The sequence below is a fragment of the Dermacentor silvarum genome, chromosome 11 (assembly GCF_013339745.2).
Source record: "Dermacentor silvarum isolate Dsil-2018 chromosome 11, BIME_Dsil_1.4, whole genome shotgun sequence".
NCBI classification, from domain to species: domain Eukaryota; kingdom Metazoa; phylum Arthropoda; class Arachnida; order Ixodida; family Ixodidae; genus Dermacentor; species Dermacentor silvarum.
The window spans coordinates 99,139,935-99,163,046 of record NC_051164.1 but is presented as its reverse complement, the minus strand read 5'-3'; the positions used below and the strand labels follow the sequence as shown (position 1 = coordinate 99,163,046).

The following is a 23,112-nucleotide window of genomic DNA, read 5'->3' as shown; positions in this document are numbered from 1 at the left end:
CGTCTTCACTCAGTTTCTCACCGAATCAGTGACTTCTATAGCACTGAGTGTTCACAAAGTAACTCTCGTTACTGATTGGCTGACGCCAGATATAGATTTCCAACTGTGGTTTTCAGGGCAAAAAAGCATTCTTTATTTGTGGCCTGCCCTGTTTTCATCAGCACCCAACGCCACAGTATTCTGCTTGCGTGGTCGATGCCCTCTAACATTTAAATTAGAATGTCATACGAGCTGACAGCGTTCAGAGTTCAGCACGTATGCAGCGATCGAATAATTCCCGCATAATCACAACAGTCAGTGGCCGAATCACGCGTCACCTTTCGCGGTTCTTGTTCGAAGCAGGCAAAGCAGGCGTGTCGGCGAACGCCAGGCGGGTTTAGCAAGCAACGCATTCACGTCAAAAAATCATGAGCCATTCCACTCTGTGAAGGTGGATGACCGGCGAAGCTGTTTAGCACACGACACAGAGGTGGCACAATTTTGAACAAAGGTACGAACACATTTATTGTCTTCATCGGTTGTCATCGTGACGATAAGTACGCGCACACATTCTCGTTATCGCCTCTGTTATTATTACTGTAATTTCATCATATTCGCGTATAGTGCGGACTCCCGAGGAGCAACGCACCTACGAAGAGCGACGGCAGAAACAGAGACGAGAATTTCTAAATACGCTTTTTTCTATATTTTTGTATATATTTTTTTCTAAATACGCTTGGCCCATTGAAAAATCCAGTTACTACTCTCTCTCCCTCTCTCTCTCTCTCTATATATATATATATATATATATATATATATATATATATATATATATATATATATATAAACATGACAGGAAAGGCAGGCAGGTTAACCGGACAAGATTCTCTGGTTTGCTACCTTGCACTGCGATAGTATAGAAATTGCAAAGCGGGCAGGGAGCCGCCCGGCGTGAACGCTGAACTGGTGTCAGTGGGGATGCCACACGCCTATCGACATTATTCACTCGACAAGTATCATGCCAATCTAAAAAAAAAAAACGTTTTGTCAGACGAGGTCTTATCCCTCGCGAGGTTTCCTAAGCAGGATAAACACAGAAATTGACCCACAGTGCCCGGATTGTGGGGAGGAGTTTAGCACTCTAGCACATATGCTCTGGCAGTGTCCTGCGTTACGGGATACGTAACTCACCAGCGAACAGGACTGGGACGAGGCCATCTCAAGTACGGAACTCAAGCTACAGTCCATGGCCGTCCAGAGGGCCCGTGAAAGAGCGGAGAGGCTTGGCCTCCCGATTCCGACATGGGAGCAGCCAGCGGCGAGCCGGGGGCCCGAGCGGGTCTCCGCCGGCTAGTCCCTCAGGACCTCAATAAAAGTTCGTTGTCTGTGTGTCTGTCTGTTTGTCATAAACCGCCTATATCCACGTAGCGCTGACAGTTTACTGCCACATGTAGTGCCCTTTGCTATACTGCTGCTTGCGTTGGATCTGCCTGTTCTGTCTTCTTTTTAGTTTTGTTCTTGTGCCTACCTGCGCGTTCTTGGTTCATTCTCCAATATGGTGGGCACTTACCATGTTCAAGGATCATCACCATCATTATCATCCTACCTCGCGCTGGCACGGTTTCGCCTGGAACGGGCCCGGCAGCTCGCTTCGAACGCGGCCTGAGGCGGAACGGTCCACACGACGACCAGCTGCAGCGCTACGCGACCCCGTTGTCGAGCCGGTCGGGTGAGTGGCGTTTCTTTCATAAGTTGGCCACGTACACGCCATCTCAACGAAGCTCGGTATCGCTGATTCAGAGCCTGGAGATCCAACCTAGACAGAATCACCAGTAGCGAACGGGATGCCCATAGAGCCTGAATGCCCAACGTTCAGGTTGGTTGGACAGGAGGAGTGGAGATGGGTCGCTCATGAGCGAGCAGGATCTTTTGAGCCGCTCTTTTTAAAGAACGAGTGAGCCGTGGTTCAGTACAAGTGAGCGGCGGTTCTTTCGGAGAGAGGAAGCCGGTTCTCTCTCGTTCAGTGAGCCGTGCCGAACCGTTCCGTCAGAGCCGGTTCTTCTGCTGGGTTTCGTTTTCTGGCCGACGAGTGGTGGCCAGCGCGGGCAGACTCGCGCTACTCGTACTTGCTCGCTGTGTGCGGTGTGCGCGGCAGACCCTTTTGGTTTGTGTGCGTCCTATAGTGTGGCATCCGATGCCACCAAAGGGAGAAGTGGGGAAACCTTAATTGGGCAAAGGATGGCGCCATTCGTTGCCTGCTGCTGTTCGAATTATGTCTCACGACTCTCGCCCACCCTGCGCTGGTGCAACAACACTTCGAAGACGAAGTCTTCCGTGTCTTTAAAGACAACAGACAAACGTACTGTTTACGTCGTCGTCTTCATTTCTGCTAATTGGTGTAGTCATGAAAATGTCGCCCATGTTATCCACTTCTGTGAATTTTCTGAGCCTGTATCATTAGCACGTCAAAAACGAGACCAATGATCTGTTGTGTTGTAATAGCATTTCATTTTTTTTTGTTCTGGCGCATGATGGCATGATGACCAGTACCGCGCATGCGCTCAAGAAAAAAAAAAAACGAAAATAAAACGAAAGGTACGCACGGTAGTTTTGTAGATCTTACGTATGATTTTTTTATTGTAATTCGTCAAATGATTTCGACATTCATTTTGTATGGCGTTAAAGCACACTGATATTACAATGAGCGTGTTTTGTGAATAAATGAATAAAGCTGAAAGATAATTTACAATAAATTTGTTTTTATTTTGACCAAGGTTGATTAAAAGTACCACAAAAACAGAAAACCTCCTATAATGACGACAAAGTTATATCACATTCTGTCTGTTATAGCATCATAAGCATTTTATCCCCAATATCAGAAACGAAACGTTCATTACCATAAAAATTAGCGGTTGTAAAATAAATATTCGCCTTCATAGTGAAAATACCTATAACATGGGTATTCTACTAATGCATACGTATATCGTTTATTCAAAGCCAAAACAACTAGACTATGCATAACACATGTTACAGATTAAAGTGAACGAGTGAGCCGTTCAAGTCAACCGGTTCACTTCAGTGAGCTGAGCCGTTCCGAGCCGCTCACTGAAGTGGGCCGTTTCGCCCATCTCTATAAGGAGGAGGTTTAAAAATGTTGCAGTTTCGCCCGAAAGGCGAAGCATCCATTGCGATATCAAATTATTAGATAGCTGTACGGAGTAAGGATAGTAGTATTATGGGCTCTATAAACTTGGACACATTCGCTTACTAACTGAATTAACAAGCATGGTGTCAGCGCGCACAAGCAAACATGAATGGATCCCACTCGATGACCGCGGACAACCGCTGTCAAAACGCTGGCGTGAGGAAGCGCAGCAGCAGCAGCGAGGGAAGGTTCGTGGGGTTTCGCTTCAACGGAGACTGAGCGGCGAAAGCACAGCGCATACAAAGCTATGAGCCATCTGCATATAGCTTTCAAGATGCGGCCGCAGCCACTCAAAGTACAAGTGCGCAGTTGCGGGCAGAGTAGAAGACGCACCTCCTCCCTCTCCTGTTGCCTTCCCGCTTTCCTCCTTTCGCATGGGAGATTGAGTTGCCAGTTCCCCTTGCGCCGTTGGTGCCGCAACACAATTGGATAATGTGCTTATGAAGATTGCCAAATATCGCAACTTCTGTTGTAAACAGCCCGGCAACTACACGCTCAAGGAACCTAAATTTGGGATAGAGTTCAAGCTATTTCCATTTAGGACGCAAAATTTCATTCATGTACCTCATGGTTTATTCATGTACCTCATGGTTCATTCATGTACCTCATGGTTCATTCATGTACCTCATGGTTCATTCATGTACCTCATGGTTCATTCATGGAACCCGTTCCAAAGGGGACCGACCGACCGACCGACCGACCGACCGACCGACCGACCGACCGACCGTCCGTCCGTCCGTCCGTCCGTCCGTCCGTCCATCCATCCCGTCGCCACGACAGCGTTTCACAGTTTGTGCGTATGGCACGTGCTATGCTTGCCTTCCTATAGATATTTTCACAAACCGGCGTTTGAGTAGCGCTATTACCCGACACGGGCGACGTCAAGCGTCAGAACATGTTATGCCGCCATTTTGGACTGTGAGCCTGTGATCTTCGCCGGGCATTATTTCGATTGTCTTCTTCCGCTTCACTTGTCTTGTGCCGCTTGACTTGTTACATGTTTCATGCGCTCGCGTGAGCGCTCAGAGAAGTGCAATGGCGAGAGCAAGCCCTGCCAGTGGATGTGGCGTTTCGTCGTCGGTAGCGGCGGAAGCCGCGTCTACTTCGTCGAGACCTGGCGTGCTAATCAGCGGTATTTTTCATTCTTACTGCTAGGCACATGTGACCGTATCGTCGATTGAATCTGATCACCATTACGTTTCGCGGTTGAGGGTTAGCTCATTTAGCGAAAGCAGGCGCGTACGTAGCTGTCGGGCAATGCTTAGAACCAGGCGCCGGCGGCCCGACGACGCAACGTTTTTATATAAATACGCATTTGGTGCGTATTTATATAAAAATGCGGTGGGTAAGATTTCCGACGCTGCTCGACGAGTGTCCCATTCTGATCTCGTCGAAAACCTCCGAGCCGCCCCCAGAGGCACCGGCAACAGTCACGAACGCCGCGCGCGTTCGGTGCGAACGCGGGCAAACCGTCGACGGCGTCGACAACAGTTCTCCGCGGTGCTGGTGGTGCTGTATGTCCAAGTTTATACGGCTGATAAATCTACTATCCTTATTCCGTATAGCTCTCTACTAATTTGCTATCGCAATTGATGCTTCGCCTTTCGGGTGAAACTGCGACAATTTTTATTAATTAATTTCCGTTCAGTGTTTTGTTCTTGCTTTTCTGTCTTTATGTATGTGTGCACCAGCGCTCAGACCTTAGGTTTGTTCCTGGGCACGTTAAATAAACATGACTAATTGATTAATATTATTATTACTATTATTACTATATTATTATTATAAGAACAAGAATAATAATTGTCATTTAGTGTTTAATGTGTGTGGTTTCTTGTATTAAGCCGTGTTGTCCCCACATTTTGCTTATCTTTTCCTTCTGATTTTACTTACATTTTCTTGTAGGTCTTTTCTTTTTAATAATACGCGTGCACCAGCTCTCACACCTTATGGTTGTTCTCGCGCACGTTAAATATATAATTGCAATTGTTATCATTCTTTATCTTGTCCGCAGAAAATTCACGTGCTCGATGCTTCGGGCGCCATGGAAAAAAACGTTGTCATGCTGATCAAAGGCCCCTGCTGCACAGAATCCTGGCATTGCCGGGACGTGGTCTTTGACATTGTAACGAAGGACGGCGTCACCAAGGTGGGCGCTATAACGAAGAACTGGACCGGATGGATCACGGAGGCCTACACCGACCCCGACAACTACGCGGTCACCTTCCCCTTGGATTTTGGATGCGACGATAAAGGCCGTGCTGCTCAGTGCGGTCTTTTTAATCGTCAGTGGTTGGTTGATTGATTCTTCATTCTGGGCGCGGCGGAAGGTTACTTTACTTTCGAGAACCTGGCGATTCTTGCCTTGCACTGAAAGCTGTGTACACGAGCGTTGTTGCATTTAGCCTTCATCGATATATGCGGCCACCGCTACCGTGGAAGCGAACCGGCGACCTCGTGCACAGCAGCGGAACCCCACAGCCAGTGAGTTGCAGTGGCGGGTAACTGTGAGTCGATGGGAGCAAGCTGACACGCACTCTGACCAGATCAGCGGGGCTTAACAGCGGGCGAACGAACGCATTCGAACAACGCTGCTCGCAAAGGGCTATCCAAGGACGAATTACGTGGTCTCGAAGGCGAGGCTGAAAGGCGGTTCTAAACCAATGAGCACCGACGTCCATTATGGTTGTGCGATGTAAGCGCGAGTACATCACGTGGGGCAAAACTCCAGTTAATGAAAACTTTGCATCCAATATGTCACCAATGTAAGTAATTGAAAAAGAAAATACAGGCAAAGTCATTACAGTATAAAAATGAGTCACAGGCTGTTTACTTCCATCCACAAATAAGTATGAGTACAAAACGGTGAAGGCTTTCTTACGTTTGCTTGGTGCGACGCGTACTGTGATATGCCGACATATATAGTACCGTAGCACTGCAATTCCGTAACACGGTAGTTCTGATCATGAGGCACGCGGTAGTGGAGGGCTCCGGAATAATTTTGACCACCTGGAGTTCTTTAACGTGCACCACAACGCCAGCACACGGGAATTTTTGCATTTCGCCTCCATCGAAATGCGGCCGCCGAGGCCGCGATTCGATCCCGCGATCTCGTGATCGGCAGCGCAACTGCGCCTTAGCTAACTGAGCCACCACGGCGGGTGTTAAAACTCTCTTATGCCTAGCCATAGAAATTAATAACAATAGATATAGAATTAACCTTATAAGATTGGATGAGTAACCTCATTTTAAATGCGAAGCATTTCGTGAACATTTTTATCTATCTATCTATCTATCTATCTATCTATCTATCTATCTATCTATCTATCTATCTATCTATCTATCTATCTATCTATCTATCTATCTATCTATCTATCTATCTATCTATCTATCTATCCATCCATCCATCTATCTAACTATCGTTAACTTGGTATGTAACAAAATTGGCATAGTCGGACAAGCGTGCATGACGAACATAAATAATAGGTTATGACATGAATATCATGTGTGTGTCATGTAGGTCATGAAACAACCGCCTACGTCTTGGTGCTCTCATGGTCGTTTCGTTAACTTGATAGGTACCAATACTGGCATATTATGACAAGTGTGTATGACGAACATAAATGATAGGTCATGACATTCGTGTCATGACCTATGTGCCATGCAGGTCATGAAACAGCCGCCTACGCATTGGTGCTCGCATGGTCGTATAGTTAACTTGGCTCCCCACACTGCTTTGCATAACATCGATTCCCACAGGGCGTAAGATCTGCCGGCCTTTTAGTGGCACGAACACCGAGTGACACACTGTTTCTTGCGGAGCAACTTCCAGTTAGGGACCAACTTCCGGTTTGTCACAGAGATGGGACCAAATTAAAAACAAATCATAGAAAAATAAAATCAGGTAGATATCGATGGTTCTACTTATGGTGGATAATATATGACATGAGAGCACATGGTTCAGTACAATAAAGAGATAATTAAGTGTCGGAAACAATTTGAAACAATTAAGGAAAGTCTAATTGCCGTACACCAGAGCACACAATCGTACATCGTAGAAGCGTACGAATGACCGATCACTGCGCCGCAGTAGTTGGCAATAGTTGCTAGAAGACAGTAAGTTGAAGAACCTTGGACAACTTAGGAAATAAAAAAAAAAACTGTGGATGCTAAGAAAGACCGATCGTCATGTTTTGGCACTCGCCCGAGCTCGCTCAGTCAGCTGCTACGGTGCTACATCCGCTATAAGTAGCAGCATAGCGAACGACCGAGCGAAATGCGACGAGTGCCATAATGTCAAGATGTCCTTGAGCCACGTGCCTACCTCGTGTGTCATGACGTCACAACACACATACCTCTCGACGGAAACGAAAGCCAAACTTGTTCGCAGAAAAATTGTCACAGTTTCGCCCTAAGGGCGAAGCAATGAATGCGATAGCTAGAAACACAGCAATGTCTTACTAAGTAAGGTGAGCGGCTTTGGTAGCGGCTTAGTAAGTAAGCAGGTGTGCTGCGGCGTAGGCAGACCGACATGAAGAGAGACTCGATGACCACGACAAGGCGCGTGTGAAACGGCTACGAAGCCGTTTGAGCGGAGGGTGCGTCTACTGCTTGCTTTGTCTTTTTGCAGCCACGCTGAGAGCGCGTGGCCGGCGTCTCTGGAAGACGCGCGTGTCAAACAGTTTCACCCGAAAGGCCAAGCATCAATTGCAATAGCAAATTAGTAGAGAGCTATACGAAGTATACGAAGTAATGATAGTAGCTTCATCAGCTGTATAAACTTCGACATTGCCAGCAACGCTCCCATCGCTCCCTCCCCCACGGCCTTTCGCGCGACGGAAGAAGTCGCATTTGCTATATATATATATATATATATATATATATATATATATATATATATATATATAGTGATTGTAAAGGAGCAAGGGACGCTTAATTCTGCAGCCCTTCAGGGAGCACGGCGTAGAACGCGCGTGTACCCTCCGCCGTGCGTTCGCTCCCCGTGAAAGCGCGCGTCCCTCGCGCCCTTTCACTCGCACATACAGCGCGCGGAGACGATTTAATCGCCGTTGACGTCATACGGAACCTCACGGCGACGCCGACGGCAGAAACACGCTTTGGAGTGTCCATATAATTGCTATCGCAATAAAAAAAAAAACTCACGTTAGCAGACTCCTTTAGGCGGGTTGGCTGTTCCATTTTGTAGATGTGTAAGAGATGATGTGAATAATAATTAGAAACGATTAAGGAAAGTCTCATTGCCGTACACGAGATCACACAATCGTCAATCGGTTTCTTAATACCGGTGTTACAGGGGGCACTTCTGATCGCGATCGAATCCGATCAGAATCGATCTTTTTCTATCGCGATTGGCTTGTTTTCACAGGTTGAGAAAAGGAGCCAATCGCGATCGAGAAATTCGATTCGGAGTGGGCTTGATCGAAATAAAATGTGCCCCGTGTGACACCGGTATAAGCCGATGCCTAATCTCTCACTTGTGTTTTGCAAAAAGCCCTCGACCATATTGATTAGAATAAAGGCAGTAACTCGACGTCGTTTTATGACTGCGCAGGACATCAGGTTCTTCGAGCGCCTATCCTGGAGGAGCTGACTCGATCTTCTTGGCAACATCATAATTTAGTTATTCGACACCGATTCTGTCATGGGTCTCTAAAGGCAGCCAGGCGTTCCAGAAAGGCTGCAACCATGGCAGACGTCGAGGCACTTTGCGCGGTCGACTGCATGTTTGTGAACGCAGTTGTAATTATCACGCACGCTTATTGCAATACTCGCGAAACAAGCTATTGTTTATTTTCTGGTGCGTTTATTGCACGATATCTTCTTGGACCTGTGGAGGCAGCTAAACTAGTGTGAATGCAGCACAGAATTTGAGTTTTTATTTCAGATAAGCTATCTATACTTACTATTTGCGTTGGTTCCAGTCCTTTTTTTTTTCAAGTAAGGTGTTTTGTCATGTCCCTAATCGCACAACAAATTGGAATACATGTTTGCCATGTCCATGTTATATTGCCTGAATCCTGTTGTCTGTTATACATCTGAACGTACGCAATACCTGCAGACTGAACTCTGCTCGCACAGTAAGTACAAAAAAAAAAAAAAAAAAATCGGGATACGGCGTATACGTCGCGTATACTGAAAACACGGTTATAGTGAAGAGTAAGCTTCGTTGCTATAAACATCGTCACCGCCGGCCATACCATAGAGTTTCATACAATTGCTAGAGGTAACTGTGGCACTAGCCTCTAGGCAGCTGCAAGCAAGGAAGTTCTGTCTGAGCAAGGGAATGATTGGTAGTGACGTGGATTTGCCTAAACTTCATCGTCCTAGCTTTAAATGGCTTCGTGACTTCGCATAGTGATCATTTTTAAGAACGCACTGCGTTACAAGTAATTAAATAATCGTTTAATTATTGTCCGACGGCATACAGCATTCGAATACACGACCTCAATCACGAAAGCCCGACACTGAAACCATTACTCAACGGACGCATCGACAAGCGGAACCACTGCAATTGGCAGCGATTATGCGTGCTCGAAGAGTCTCGTTACCTTCTGCATAAAGTATAAATTGCTCTAAAATTGTGTCCAATTTAGGCCCAGATAATGCGTGATAAACGAAGCCATAAGAACGTCCGAAGCTCCAAGCACGGGGTTCGTCCATGTCCGACCCCTCATTCCCAGGGTGGTTTAATCCGTCGCAGCGCGAGAATTCTGTCAGGTAATCGTAAGAAACTGTGGTTGGCGTTGGAGAATGGTTGTATCGTATGAATAATATAAATGTTTTCCATCAAGCATGTGGCACCTGCACACTATGTAGTTGTGCAGTGAACAGTTGTGTAGAGATTATAGGCTATAGACTATAGTATTAATATTTATAAGTAAGGCAATGCATTCATTGGCAAGCAGTGAGATTGAAAGGAAACAAAATTCAGTAACACGTAGTCAGTGGCTCCAAGGGCCCCATACCCAGTGGCACCTACTTCTGCCTTGCGGTACAGAACTTGAGTGCAGTGTTGCCGGCATTGGCCGACACTAACGGCGAGATAGCTAGGCTGCACTATCAGCGGGAGAGGCCCACTTAAACGACGAGACCCCAGTTTCGCCTTGAGCAAGTTCCTGTAGCGCCGCGTTGACGACGACGTCAGGTGGTGCTGGATAAATGGATCGGTGCTATGAGCGTCCCCCCCCCCCCCCCCCCCCCTCTTTTGAAACGGGGTGGTGGGTTGCGCCACCATTAAGCTGTCTTTAAAATATTTTGCCTAATGTGCTACCTATGTTTTAAACGCACAAACCACTCCCAGCATCGAATATTTTTGAACCACTATTGGTGTTTTTGTACGCCTCCGTCGTTTGTGGCCTTCCTATACTTTTCTGCCACCAAACCGCCAATCACCTTTTACTAATCTATGTTGCGGACATACTTGCTTTTCCTCTGCTATACACCTGCACCCAAGGGCTTAAAGGAAGCCAGCGGTGTCTATATAAACACACAGCTGGGTACGTATCTTCACATTCTAATAAAACAGGTTCTATCAAAACATGGTATCGGAATACATCATGCCATCCATCGCCTAATTCCGTAGGTACGACACCGAATTCTACCATCGCACGTTTGTCACGCGGTGAAGCCGACGGTCAGCCTAAAGTGTCGGTTGACAGTTTTCATTGACGTATACGACCTGCAGCTACTGCGCTATCGCTTTTTCGAAAAGGTACGAGCGGCGAAGGGGTCACAGCATATAGGTCAATCGCTTTAGCTTGCAGGCGCTGCCTGTTTATAAGCATTTTATTGTGCCCATTGTGTTGGGCGGTGTGGTTTTGCGCGGGAGTACGCGTGCTATGCATTTGTCACCCTCCCCCCTTGGTGCGTTCTTTTTTTTGTATGTTGTTTTGAGCGAGAAGAGAAAAACACCTTAAAATGTGGTAAAGGAAAGGGCGCTTGTACGAAGTGCAATGTTGGAAATGCCGGCGGACCACTCACACGACGATATACTAGTACAGGAATAGTGATTGGTGCGCCGGCGGACCACTCTCATAGCCACTCGGTGGTGATTGGGCTGTAAATGTTTGGGGCGGGCCACTGAAGCGAGGGTAGAAAACGTGGCCCCGTTGCCCCGACCAAGCGTTCTGGAAACAACTTGCTGTGCTATGCACCATCGGCTCTTCCGATATAGGGTCGCCCTATGCGTGCCAGTTCCACCTTGCATTTCTATGTATATGTCTTTAAAAAAGTTCTAAACAGAATTTGCCTTCAATCTTCATATACGTCTGCTTCAAATCCATCGGAAGCCTCAAGCGAAGCCGTCGCCGCTATCCTTAGCGGCAGCACTCCTCACTTGCGTAGACCGTCTCTGGCGGTGCGTCTCGCACGCCCAAGTGGAGGAGTGATACAAGAACTTTTCTGACGTATCAACGTGTCTCAGAAATTTAACTGATACATGTACGTACCCTTTGCTACTGCTGCTTGCTTTGCATCTGTATGTTTTCTCTGCCCTTTAGTTTCGTTCCGGTACCTACCTGCGCGTTCCCAAATCCGATTCTTCGTTCATTCTTGTTGTGTCGGCGAATAGGCGCGTAACAGGACCACAGGGTCCAATACAGGCACCTTATGAACAAAGGACTGATGTGCCCAGTCACCATAGAGAGTACTCATTTAACGCTAATGGACATAGTTATGAGCCTTCGCGCTCCCATACAATTCCAAATGAAAGTTCGCTCACAGTCCCTGATGAGCGTGTCAATGAGTCGCTATAGACTCGTTCGCATCTTATCCACCGGGCATGCGGTTTCCCGCATGCCCGTTCAAGGATCATCGCCATCATTATAACCGTACCTCGCGCTGGCACGCGGTCGCGCGGCACGGGCCCGGCAGCTGAACGCGGCCGCAGGCGGATCGGTCCACACGACGACCAGCTGCTGCACTACGCGACCCCTTTCCGAGCCGTTCGGGTGAGTGGCGTTTCTTCAATAGCATGGCTGCGTGCAGGCCGCCGCAGTGAAGCTAGGTATCGCTGATTCAGAGACTGGACGTCCAACCGAGACGGGACGTCCAACCGGCCATAAAAGACAGGGTCCCTAAACATCGGTTGACGGTCCCTTTAAAAGACACGATGGTGGGAGAAGTAAAAATGTCATACAGATTAACCCAATAAGTACAGTTATACTCAAGCGCGTGAGGTAAATGGCCGCTCGGTATAGGGTATAGGTTTGGAGCGAGAATGCTTCCCGACGTCTTCTTCACAGGGCGCGCTTTCACATCGCAGGCACACTGCGGCTGATAAGTCTGCGAAGGAGCTGTCGAAGGCGCTCACCTGCGGACTGGCGAGATTTCTGGTAAAGAGTTGTCACACCCACGACGGCATCAAGGCCGGCATCACGGCCGGCATCACGGCCGGCAGCACGGCCGGCAGCACGGCCGGCAGCACGGCCGGCATCACGGCCGGCATCACGGCCAGCATCACCGCCGTCACCACGGCCGGCTACCACGGCCGGCATCACCGGCCGGTCACCACGGCCGGTACCACCGCCGGCACCACCACGAGATGCCCCTGCAGCGGCATCCGCACCCGACGGATCGCAGACGCGGCCGGTGGCTGGTGGCCCTCTCAATGCGCAGCGCGGACCCTACGTTCAGATGCCGACGCCGGGATGTACGTCGTCGACGACGTCGTCGATGACGACGTCGTTGGATGTACCACACATCCGGGGCTGCCCCGCTGGTCTGGAATACCTGGCGCAGGTCGACCACCTGCTTGTCCACGAGAAGGTGCGGCTCCTGGAAAGTACGTTTCGCTCGACCGCGGCGGACGAGATATAGACTAGAGCGGAAACAGCTCAAAATATCGGGGCGTGAGAAAGGGACAGACAACAGCCCTGACTAGCAACCAAGTGTTATTATCTCTATTAGCATGTATAGGTATACCACTTTGCAAGAAAAACGCGAGAACACGCGAAACGCGCTTGCATGGAAGTAAAACAAGAATTTAATCACTCCGTTAATCACTCCACACTCCTATTTAGGTGTGGAATTTGATCGCCACCTTAAATTTCACCTTCACATAGCTAACGTAAAAAAGAAAATGGCATATGGAATACGCGTTCTAATTAAAGCACGGCCATATTTCTCATTTTCTACTCTGATGTCGCTGTATTATGCTTTTGTTCATTCTCATATAAACTATAACATTGAATCATGGGGAAACACTTATAGCAGTCACCTAATGTCACTGCAAGTCATTCAAAATCGAGCTATTCGTCTAATAACATTTTCATCTCGTAGCATTAACGCTAGTGAGTTATTACACGCTCATAATATTTTGAATGTGACTGATCTTGTTAAATACAACCTGGCCATTTTCATTTTAGGGCAATAAACAATAATATTCCAGTAACCATCATACCACCGACGTCTCTTATGAATACAAATAATACTAGATTTGCAGAGAATATGAACTTTATTTTACCCAGCGTTCGCACCAACTACGGCAAGCAGTCATTACACTTTTCAGCTTTATCTCTCTGGAACACATTACCATTTCCTTTAAAATTATTAAAATCTCACAGGTTTCATACAGAACTTAAGCGCTTTCTTTTAGCTTTATCCGACTCTCATTTTTTAGTGTAGTATTTTTTTTTTCTTTTCTAACTCTTTTTTTAAACTTTAATCGTGTTTCTCTATTTCCTGCATTCTTTTCATCTTCTTGGAAATGGACCCTTTGTAGTTCTCCCTATTATTGTCTAAACTGCAGCCTTGTTCTTATGCATTAAACTGCTGCATTTATTATTTTTTTCATTTATGCCTTGTCTTTTAAAACCTGTATTATCGTAAACTTTACATGTTGCCATTGTTTGTATTAATAATTCTTGTCATCATGCATAGGAGGTCCCATTTCAGTTTTTAACTACGGGACCTCCTTCTGTATATACTTACCATGTAATTAACCCCGTTTTTGTATTGAATAAACTGATTCTAAACGAAATTTCCTTCGGAAGGAGTGAAATTTCAGGGAAAGCTTACACAAACATCACCTCTGTTCTGAATGTGAAAGGCTTCAGCGATCATTCGTACGCGCTCGTCACGAGTTTTACAGTATGGCGCAATATTTAAAGAACGTGGCTCAGTCACATTCATCGCACTGCAATGGCAGGTGGCTATCTCTTTAATGCCTACTAACCTTATGAGTGTTCGCGCAGGCGGTCACACTCACAGAACGCCAGATTTGTCTGACATAGAAATGTCGGCATGAAAACGGAATCCGGTAAAGGACGTCAGAACGGCACTTAAAAACTGCTGTCTATGCTTTTTTTCCCAACTTTTTTTCATTGTCGATCTCGCGATTGGCTTTTTGGCACAGGTTATTTGGGGTAGTGAATACAGCAGCCTAAAGCCTGATTTCGTCAGTTGAATCTGATCTAATCTGATTTCTTCAGTTAGACTTTTATGATTTGTTGTTTCTTTTAGTGAGTCCTTTGTTCCTTGGGAGAGCTTACCTATTGGTGGCCTTGGTGCCTTACGTTTAGCTTGAATTACTGCTTCTGAAAATCAGCGTAGTCGTGGTTCACTGCTGTGAATTGAATATTCAAGTTTCCCTGGGTGGAAGCACATATCTCTTCGTTGGTCTCCGTCATGGAGGAAATAAACAAAATGGGAGAGGCCCTGATGTCACGTTTTTGACGCCGGAAGTGCTGCCATGTTGGTGTGCCATCTTCCTTTGCGCCTCCAATCAGCTCGCCGGAGCAGACAGACACGAGCGGGGCGCGAGCTTTGAACTTGCATTGTTGCCAGCCGGCGGAAGTGTGTGCGGCCGACGCGCGTCAAAACAAAGACGGCGAAACTTCTGTAGCAGTTTCAGTGAAGCAGACGCGACCTGTGTTTTTCCGTGGCACGTTGAAGACGACGACGATGACATGCGCCGTGATTGCTTGAGTGTTGCTGGCTGACACTCACTCTCACAGACCCAAAACATAACTTTCAAGCTTACACACCACACTCCAAAGTCAGCTTTTCTCGCGAACAAGACATCGGCGGAATAATTTTATCTCACTGCTCAGAGACCGAGAGCAGCAGCGAGAGCTTCAGGAGCGCGGTTGCTATGGCAACGTTGACATTTCGGGTACCAGTCCCAGTGCTCCTTTGCGAAAAACAGCACGTGAGTTCCGCCACACCTTCTCCAACACGTCTGTGCTGGCCAGGGTCTCTCCTGCGCTCTCCTTACTCCATGGTCTCCTTGAATCAGTTTGGTGTGGCGTTCGGTATTGCAAAAGTTACTGCAGCAAAATGGAAAAATGGATAAATTACTATACCAAAAATATTTTTTTTTCGGACTCTCCGATGTTGCCGCACCCGAAAGCGTTTCTTTTAATGCAAAAAAGCTTTAATGCCCTAAACGATACAATACACAAATGACATTCATGTCGATAGCTGGCACGCAGCCCGAATGTTACCGATTGCTTCGCCAGCCAATCCCATGTGAAAACGCAACTCGCGTCGTTCGCCGCGAGCTCGATCGAGACCGTCTATTCGCCATCCTCCTCCGCGACGCCCACCGATTCATCACCAGCTACGATTGCTATGATCCAGGTCGTTGTCCGACAAGAATTTGGAAACATGGGTCTCAACTCCGTGTGCTCGTCGACCCACCTATACCCTGCGTGCAGAACTTCTCTCGCGGCCCTCCCCGTCCCCGACAATCCCTTACCACCACATCCCGCAACCCGTCCAAATGTCGCACCTCTGACGACATGCCCATCTGCTTCCACTGCTGCCACATTGGCCACATCGCTCGTCACTGCTGCAACCGATGGCCAACTCCGTCTCCGACATAGAGCAGCGCATATTTCCGTAACCCTGCACCTAATGCTCCCTACGCTTCTCGCCAGTATCGTACTGCTGCTGACGCCCCTGCTCCAATTCTTCACTATACGACCGATCACCGTCACCCCGACGTCGTCAGTCGCCAGCTAACGGCAGGTAATTTAAACTAAGGTTAACAAGATGCTCGATAAAAGCATCGCTGAGCTTCCTTCGAGTCTGTGGACGTCGCACCAGCCCCGTCGCTTCTCGTCGCCGGGACATGGCGCTTCGTTGTTTGATTACAGCCATACGAACAAAGTGACTAAGAAAGACGTGTGCCCGCTGCCCCGAATGAACGACGCCCTTGACTGTGTCTATGATGCCAGCTACTTCTCCTCTATTGACCTTCGATCCGGATGCTGGCAAATCGCCGTCGACGATATGGACAGAGAAAGGACAGCGTTTATAACACCCGATGGTCGTTCCCAGTTCAAAATTATGCCCTCTGGGGTATGTAACGCGCCGGCCACTTTCGAGCACGTTTAAGAACCCCAGGTGGTCCAAATTTCCGGAGTCCCCCACTATACGGTGTGCCTCAAAATCAGATCGTGGTTTTGGCACGTAAAACCACATAATTTAATGTTTTAAACTTTCGAGCACATGATGGACTCCCCGTTAATTGCTTCAGGGTTTCAAATGGCCCACATGCTTGTGCTACCTCGACGACGTTATTCTCTTTTCACCAACATTTGACACTCGCGTTGTAAGTCTCTCAAGCATACTTGACGTTTTTCGTAAGGCCAGGCTACAACTGAACTCATCGAAATGTCGTTTTGGACGCCGCCAAATTACGGTTTTGGGCCATCTCGTCGACTCTTCTGGAGTGCAACCTGACCCAGACAAAATTCGTGCCGTCCGAGGCTACCCGGTCCAAAAGCCAGCCACAGAGCTCGCAGTTTTGTGGGCTTTGATATTACTTCCGCCGCCTTGTGCAAGAATTTGCCGTTATCGCTCGGCCTCTCACTGACATTTCGAAGAAAAGCGTACCCTTCTCATGGGGACCTCCACAATTTGTCGCCTTCTCCAGTCTAATCACGCATTTGACCTCACCACCGAATCTAGCCCACTTCGACCATAATCCCCCAGTTGCCGTCCTTACATTTACGGCTGTCCGTTTTCCGTAGTAATCGAGCATCATGCTTTCTGCTCGGCTTTCCTCCCTCAAGGATCCCACGGGCCGGCTTGGTCATTGGCCTTTATGGCTCCAAGACTTTTCATACTCCGTCATTTACAAGTCCGGACGCCTGCACCAAGACGCGGATAGTTTGTCGTGTTAGCCCGTCGACAGCTCTGACGTTCCTGACGAGCAACGTCGTGATGCCTCGCTCAATGCGCTCATCGATCGTTTTGAATCTGCGCGCGACGACGCTTCCATAGGCCTCTTCATTCTACGGGATGGTACTTTGTACCGTCGTACTGTTCGTCTCGAAGGTCTAGATCACTTCTTGTCATTCCAAAGCGCGTCCGGTCGACCATTCTAACGGAACTTCACGACGCACCCACCGCTGGACAACTGGGCGTGTCTCCAACTTACGACATGAGTATGCCTCGCTTATTCTGGCCCGGCCTTACACGTTCTGTGCGACGTTACGTCGCAGCTTGTGAGCCTTGTCAACGCCGCAAGAAGCCATCCCCGCTTCCCGCTGAGTATTGCAGCCACTTGAAATCCCGGTAGATCCATTCAGTCTTTGTCGGCTTGGGCCTCCTTGGCCCTTTTCCGGCGTCTGCGTCGGGGAACAAGTGGGTTGCTGTCGCTGTTAACTACGCGACCAGATAAGCCATCGCGCGCGCTCTCCCGACCAGCTGCGCGACGGATGTGGCAGATTTCCTGCTACACGACGCCATTTTGATGCATGGAGCTCCACGTGAAATGCCCACAGACCGGGTCCATACTTTCTTGTCCAAGATAATTAATGACATCATGCACTTCTCTATCCAGCATCAGCTTACCAGCTCTTACCACCCAGAAACCAAGGGCCTGACCGGGCGATTGAACCGGACCCTTACAGATATATGCTTGCGAAATTTCTGCCGATCAGCGCAATTGTTACCTCGATCTACCGTACACTAACTTCACCTGTACACTAACTTGTATCGCGAGATTCGCCAGCTCATTAGAGTGTTTTAGTTGAGCGCTTGCTGTCCGCTCCGTTAAGACCGGCATATGCTGGCAAATGCCACCGAACCGCTTAGCGGGAACGCTAGTGCGCTTGCGCACAACGCTCATACCGCGGCAGCGGAACGAATACCGCATCCCTCGATCCGCTACAAAGCCGACTGAGCGGAGCGTGACAGCGTGTCTACTTGGCCTCTTCGTCGTTTTGCTGCCGAGTTGATAGCGCGTCGCTCGCGTCTCGGCAAGACGCGCTTATCAAATGCGAAATCTATGCAGTTCCCTACAGTATTGATGCCGCCTAAGAAATCGTTCCAGCCAGCCTCGCAACATACCCCTCTCCGACCACCAGTCCACGTCCTCAGGCTCAAGCCCTACACCTCTCCGTTTGCCTTAGATATCCAACGGCACCGGGATGGCGCTTTTGACGCAGAGGTTTGCGCTGACATACAACAGGCGCTTAAGAAACATCGTGTAAAGTCGCAGACGGGCATCAGGGCTTCGCGCGTTTTCATCTTGGTCTCTGGCTGCACCGCTCTTGTAAATAAATAGTAATTAGTTCCTCCGCAAGCTATAATATAATGATTAGATCACTGGCAGTAGTATGGCTCTTTGGGGCCCTTACATTCTATTTTTTATTCTTGGCCGCCTCCATGTTGGGGCTACTGCCAGTTTGGACAACTTCCCAGTTTTAACGCGACAGCGTTAAGGGCCCCGTGTCGCAGAAAATCTGGCGTCGGCAACCGGCGTGCGATGTCGGCGGGTGGCGGAGAAAATCATCCCCAGCCATGCAGGCCCCCCGAATATATTTAGGTATATACATATGCCACGCCTTCGCATATGACGTGCGGTATATGCGAGTTATATAGCCATACCATTCAATCACTAATGTTGCTCATACCTTGTCTCACATTCTTGACAAAGCTATTCCTCGGAATTTTGAGAATGACAATCCACACAGAAATGTCATGAAACAAAACACCCACAGCGCATGCCTTTTATGTTAAATCTTCTCAGATTGAAATATTAAAAGTGCGAAACAAACACGAGAACCTGAAAAAAAAAATGATGTAATTTCTTTGGCGCGGTTCTGCACTATCTCCGGAATCGGCTTACGCAAGAGGCTGCGTTTCTACCAGAAAGCTCGCCTATGTGCATAGCGTTCGCCGCCAGTGTTTGCCAGTAACCATTACGGTTGCATAAGCTGAAGTCGTCATGAAGCGTGAGAAGCAGTCAGGCATCTTTGAATGCTATCGCGTTGCACTCTTAAAAGTGAAGCTTAAGCGTCCGCCAAATTTTTGTTCAAATAGACGTCGAATAATATGCCCGTGGAACATTAAACACATCCGTAAAACAATTTTCAGCTATACCAATGGACTGCATAGTAACGCGAATTCGGTTGCTACAGAAACAAAATGACAGCGTTAACAGAACGGCACTCAAAACGCTTCCGTCCAACGGTATATGCTGTAGCCTAACCGAAATTTGCGCGAGTTCGTACTGGGGCTTGCGCGTGCGTTGTCGTCCGGGGCGTTCTTTATTGCCAGTATGTTTTTTTTTTTTTCGCACAGCCCACAGCATGAGTCAATATTAACGCGAGCGCGTTAAGGGCCCCGTGTCGCAGAAAATCCGGCATCGGCGTGGATGTCGCGTCCGTGGCGGAGAAAATCATCCCGAACCACCCCGACCACGCAGGCCCTCCAAGCATGGAGGAAGCCTCCAAGTGCCGTTCTGTTAACGCTGCCATTTTGTTTCTGTAGCAACCGAATTCGCGTTACTATGCAGTCCATTGGTATAGCTGAAAATTGTTTTACGGATGGTGTAAGGTTTTGGTGAACAAAAATTTAATTCCTCACAGTTAAATCCGTCAGAAAAATTGTAAATTACGACTTACCCACAACCTACAGACATGGTGGCGTCGGGCTGTTATTTGAATGTACAAGAAAACGTAATTCTGTTACGAGGAATTTCAAACACAAACCCCTTTTGCCAGCATTTCTACCATACCAACAGCGGCGCGCTCGGGTAGGCTACTTGCCAAAATCTTATACAGATGGCGCTCGCATCCTCGGCAGGTCAAATTGGGCCTTGGCAGAATGACTAGTAGCAGATGCTCAATTGAGGCAGCATTCCACGTGCAAAGGGTATGCGTGGGAAAGGCCTCAAAATAGGCAGACTTCAACACACAGTGGTGTGTTTTGTCTTACTTGGCGTCGCCAATAAGGTGTGTGTGTGTGTGTGTGTGTGTGTGTGTGTGTGTGTGTGTGTGTGTGTGTGTGTGTGTGTGTGTGTGTGTGTGTGTGTGTGTGTGTGTGTGTGTGTGTGTGTGTGTGTGTGTGTGTGTGTGTGTGTGTGTGTGTGTGTGTGTGTGTGTGTGTGTGTGTGTGTGTGTGTGTGGTGTGTGTGTGTGTGTGTGTGTGTGTGTGTGTGTGTGTGTGTGTGTGTGTGTGTGTGTGTGTGTGTGTGTGTGTGTGTGTGTGTGTGTGTGTGTGTGTGTGTGTGTGTGTGTGTGTGTGTGTGTGTGTGTGTGTGTGTGTGTGTGTGTGTGTGTGTGTGTGTGTGTGTGTGTGTGTGTGTGTGTGTGTGTGTGTGTGTGTGTGTGTGTCCACAGCTTAAACTAACGCGGATGAAAATGTGGGACTCTTTTCACAAGCGCTCTCGTTTGCCCGCGCTTTGCCTCCGTAGCTTTGCCTTATGCCACAGAAAGTTGTCAAAGATCCAGTGTGAAAACTGAGTTTCGAATTTAACCTGCGTCCAGCAAAAGAAGCTACTCTCAGCACGATGATAATGGTGAGCACACTCGTCGATCGTCGAAAATCTGATCTGCGGATCAAAAGCTACGGCTATTTACACACGGCTCAATGAACCTTCCAGCGTAATCGCTGGCGCTGGCGAAAGTTCTAGAAGTTACCCCCCCCCCCCCCCCCCATTCGCGTCGTCCACTTAATCTGATTACAGAAGTCTCATCTACAACTTAGGCAAGAGAAAGAACCAGCGACAACATTCGGGAAACTTCCGATACAGCAAGGCGCGCCTTCCGCTGAGCGATTACTTCTAACATTTCTTAACCGGTGAAAGACCCATATTACAGGAAAAGATAAGTACACGTGCCAATATGATCTCTTCCTTTACGCTTTGAATGGGTGAGTGACCACACTAATATTACTTTCTTAAGACAGATGACTGGGACGATTGCTCGCAGAGTCCTAGACTACACACTTGCTTTCATATGTTCAACTCGCGCAGCAATCGTGGGGATCGAGATGAAGAACAAGTACGTCGTGAAGAACAGCATGGGCCAGTTCGTCTTCACGGCGGCCGAGCAGAGCGACATCTGCTGCCGCCACTGCTGCGGCAGCAGGCGGCCCTTCCAGATGTCGCTGCTTGACTACCGCGACGTCGAAGTGTTGCGGCTTTCCCGGCCACTTCGCTGCGACTGCTGCCTCTGTTTTTGCTGCCTCCAGGCATGTATATATCGGCCAAAGTACTGTAAGGCTTGAGTTGTTCGGTCGTAGAAATTGCGCAGAGCACGTTCCGAAAGGGGAAACTCGTTAGGACCTTTCCATCGCGTCCCCACAATGCCCTCTGGAACTCCCTGGGCGTCGCAACAATACCCACTTGACGGCTGTAATTATCCGTAGCTCTCCGCAAATGCATTTCGGAAACTGCAGCGCTAACCTTTCGACTACCCTGCAACACTCCAGAGGGGAGGTAGATAGAATGGTAGAGAGGAGGTACGGAGAGCAGGCAGAGAAAGGGTGGAAACGACGCAGTCACGAAACGAGTGAACAACAGCATTGGCACTATAGGCTCGCTGCTCCCCATACCTGGGGGCCCCAGGTATGGGGAGCAGCGAAGTGGCCTCTCCCACGTAGACCCAGGCTGCGTCTACGTGGGAGAGGGAATAACGCAACGTAAGAAGGCAAGGAAACGTTACCACCAGACACGACACCGCTTGCGGACGAACTGGAGAAATTTAGGTTCAAGCTACGCAGGGACGGAAGCGGCCAACTGAGTTTCGGAGCAGTTCTGTAAGCAGCAAATTATATTGCACAAGCTCGATTATTAGGGGCTGCCCCATAATTTCAATGTAGAACGGCGCCCGATATTTTGAATGCCAGAACAATGGTTTCTTAAAATTTTCGGACTCTTATCTGCGCAAGTCGCGTCGTGAATATCATTGCCGCAAACGCAATTTCTGTCGCTCGCGTCGTCCAAGCTAATTGATGACATCATGCACTTCTGAAGCACCGCCATTCGGCCGCTACGGCAGACGAAAACCGAAACCTTATTTATTTTCAATACTGTCAGTCTCTTTCCGCGACCATAGCAGGTGGGCGCACAGATTGTACATGCAGGTACAATAATACATCAGTACCACAAGGCAAAACGGAAACAAGAATCCAATGCAGTGACAGTCGTCACAAAAGTATAAGATTAAAAGGTATACAAAATAAGTTTCCTTAATTATAATTAGGAATGAATACCGAGCTGAAATTCTATGGTACAATACACTTTATAGCTTATACACACACTTGTAATAGAAATAATATACAAAGCACATTTTTATCCTCAGATATGACAAAGTAACTAGTAGCAACAGATAACAGAAGTTATACATGAAATGGAGTGGTACGTACACAGGCAAATAACGGCAAACCTGAAAACACTCGGCCACTAATATGCTTCCAATGATGGCGAAATATCGCTATAGGTGAGAGCGCTACTGCATTAACATATTTACCATTTTTGAGGCAAAGTCCGATAATGAGTGCGCATTAGCAACCGAGGGATGTAACATTCCATTCGTGATAGCAAATGGGAAAAAAGAGTTCTTGAAAATGTTGTTGTGGTAAGAGTACTCTTTCAGTGTGTGTGAATGTTTGTGCCGGGTTACGCGGGATTCTGATGGACGGATATACAATGATGTGTCAATTTTGTAAAA

General features: G+C 48.0%; 1 protein-coding gene across 1 annotated transcript; it reads left to right on the top strand.

The window, feature by feature from the left end:
• The first annotated feature begins 12,711 nt into the window (after positions 1-12,711).
• On the top strand, positions 12,712-21,676 carry LOC125941596 (phospholipid scramblase 1-like). The gene is made up of 2 exons (XM_049659224.1): positions 12,712-12,983; positions 21,414-21,676. The coding sequence occupies exons 1-2, from the start codon at positions 12,836-12,838 to the stop codon at positions 21,665-21,667; spliced, it is 402 nt and encodes a 133-aa protein (XP_049515181.1). The 5' UTR covers positions 12,712-12,835; the 3' UTR covers positions 21,668-21,676.
• Positions 21,677-23,112: the final 1,436 nt, after the last annotated feature.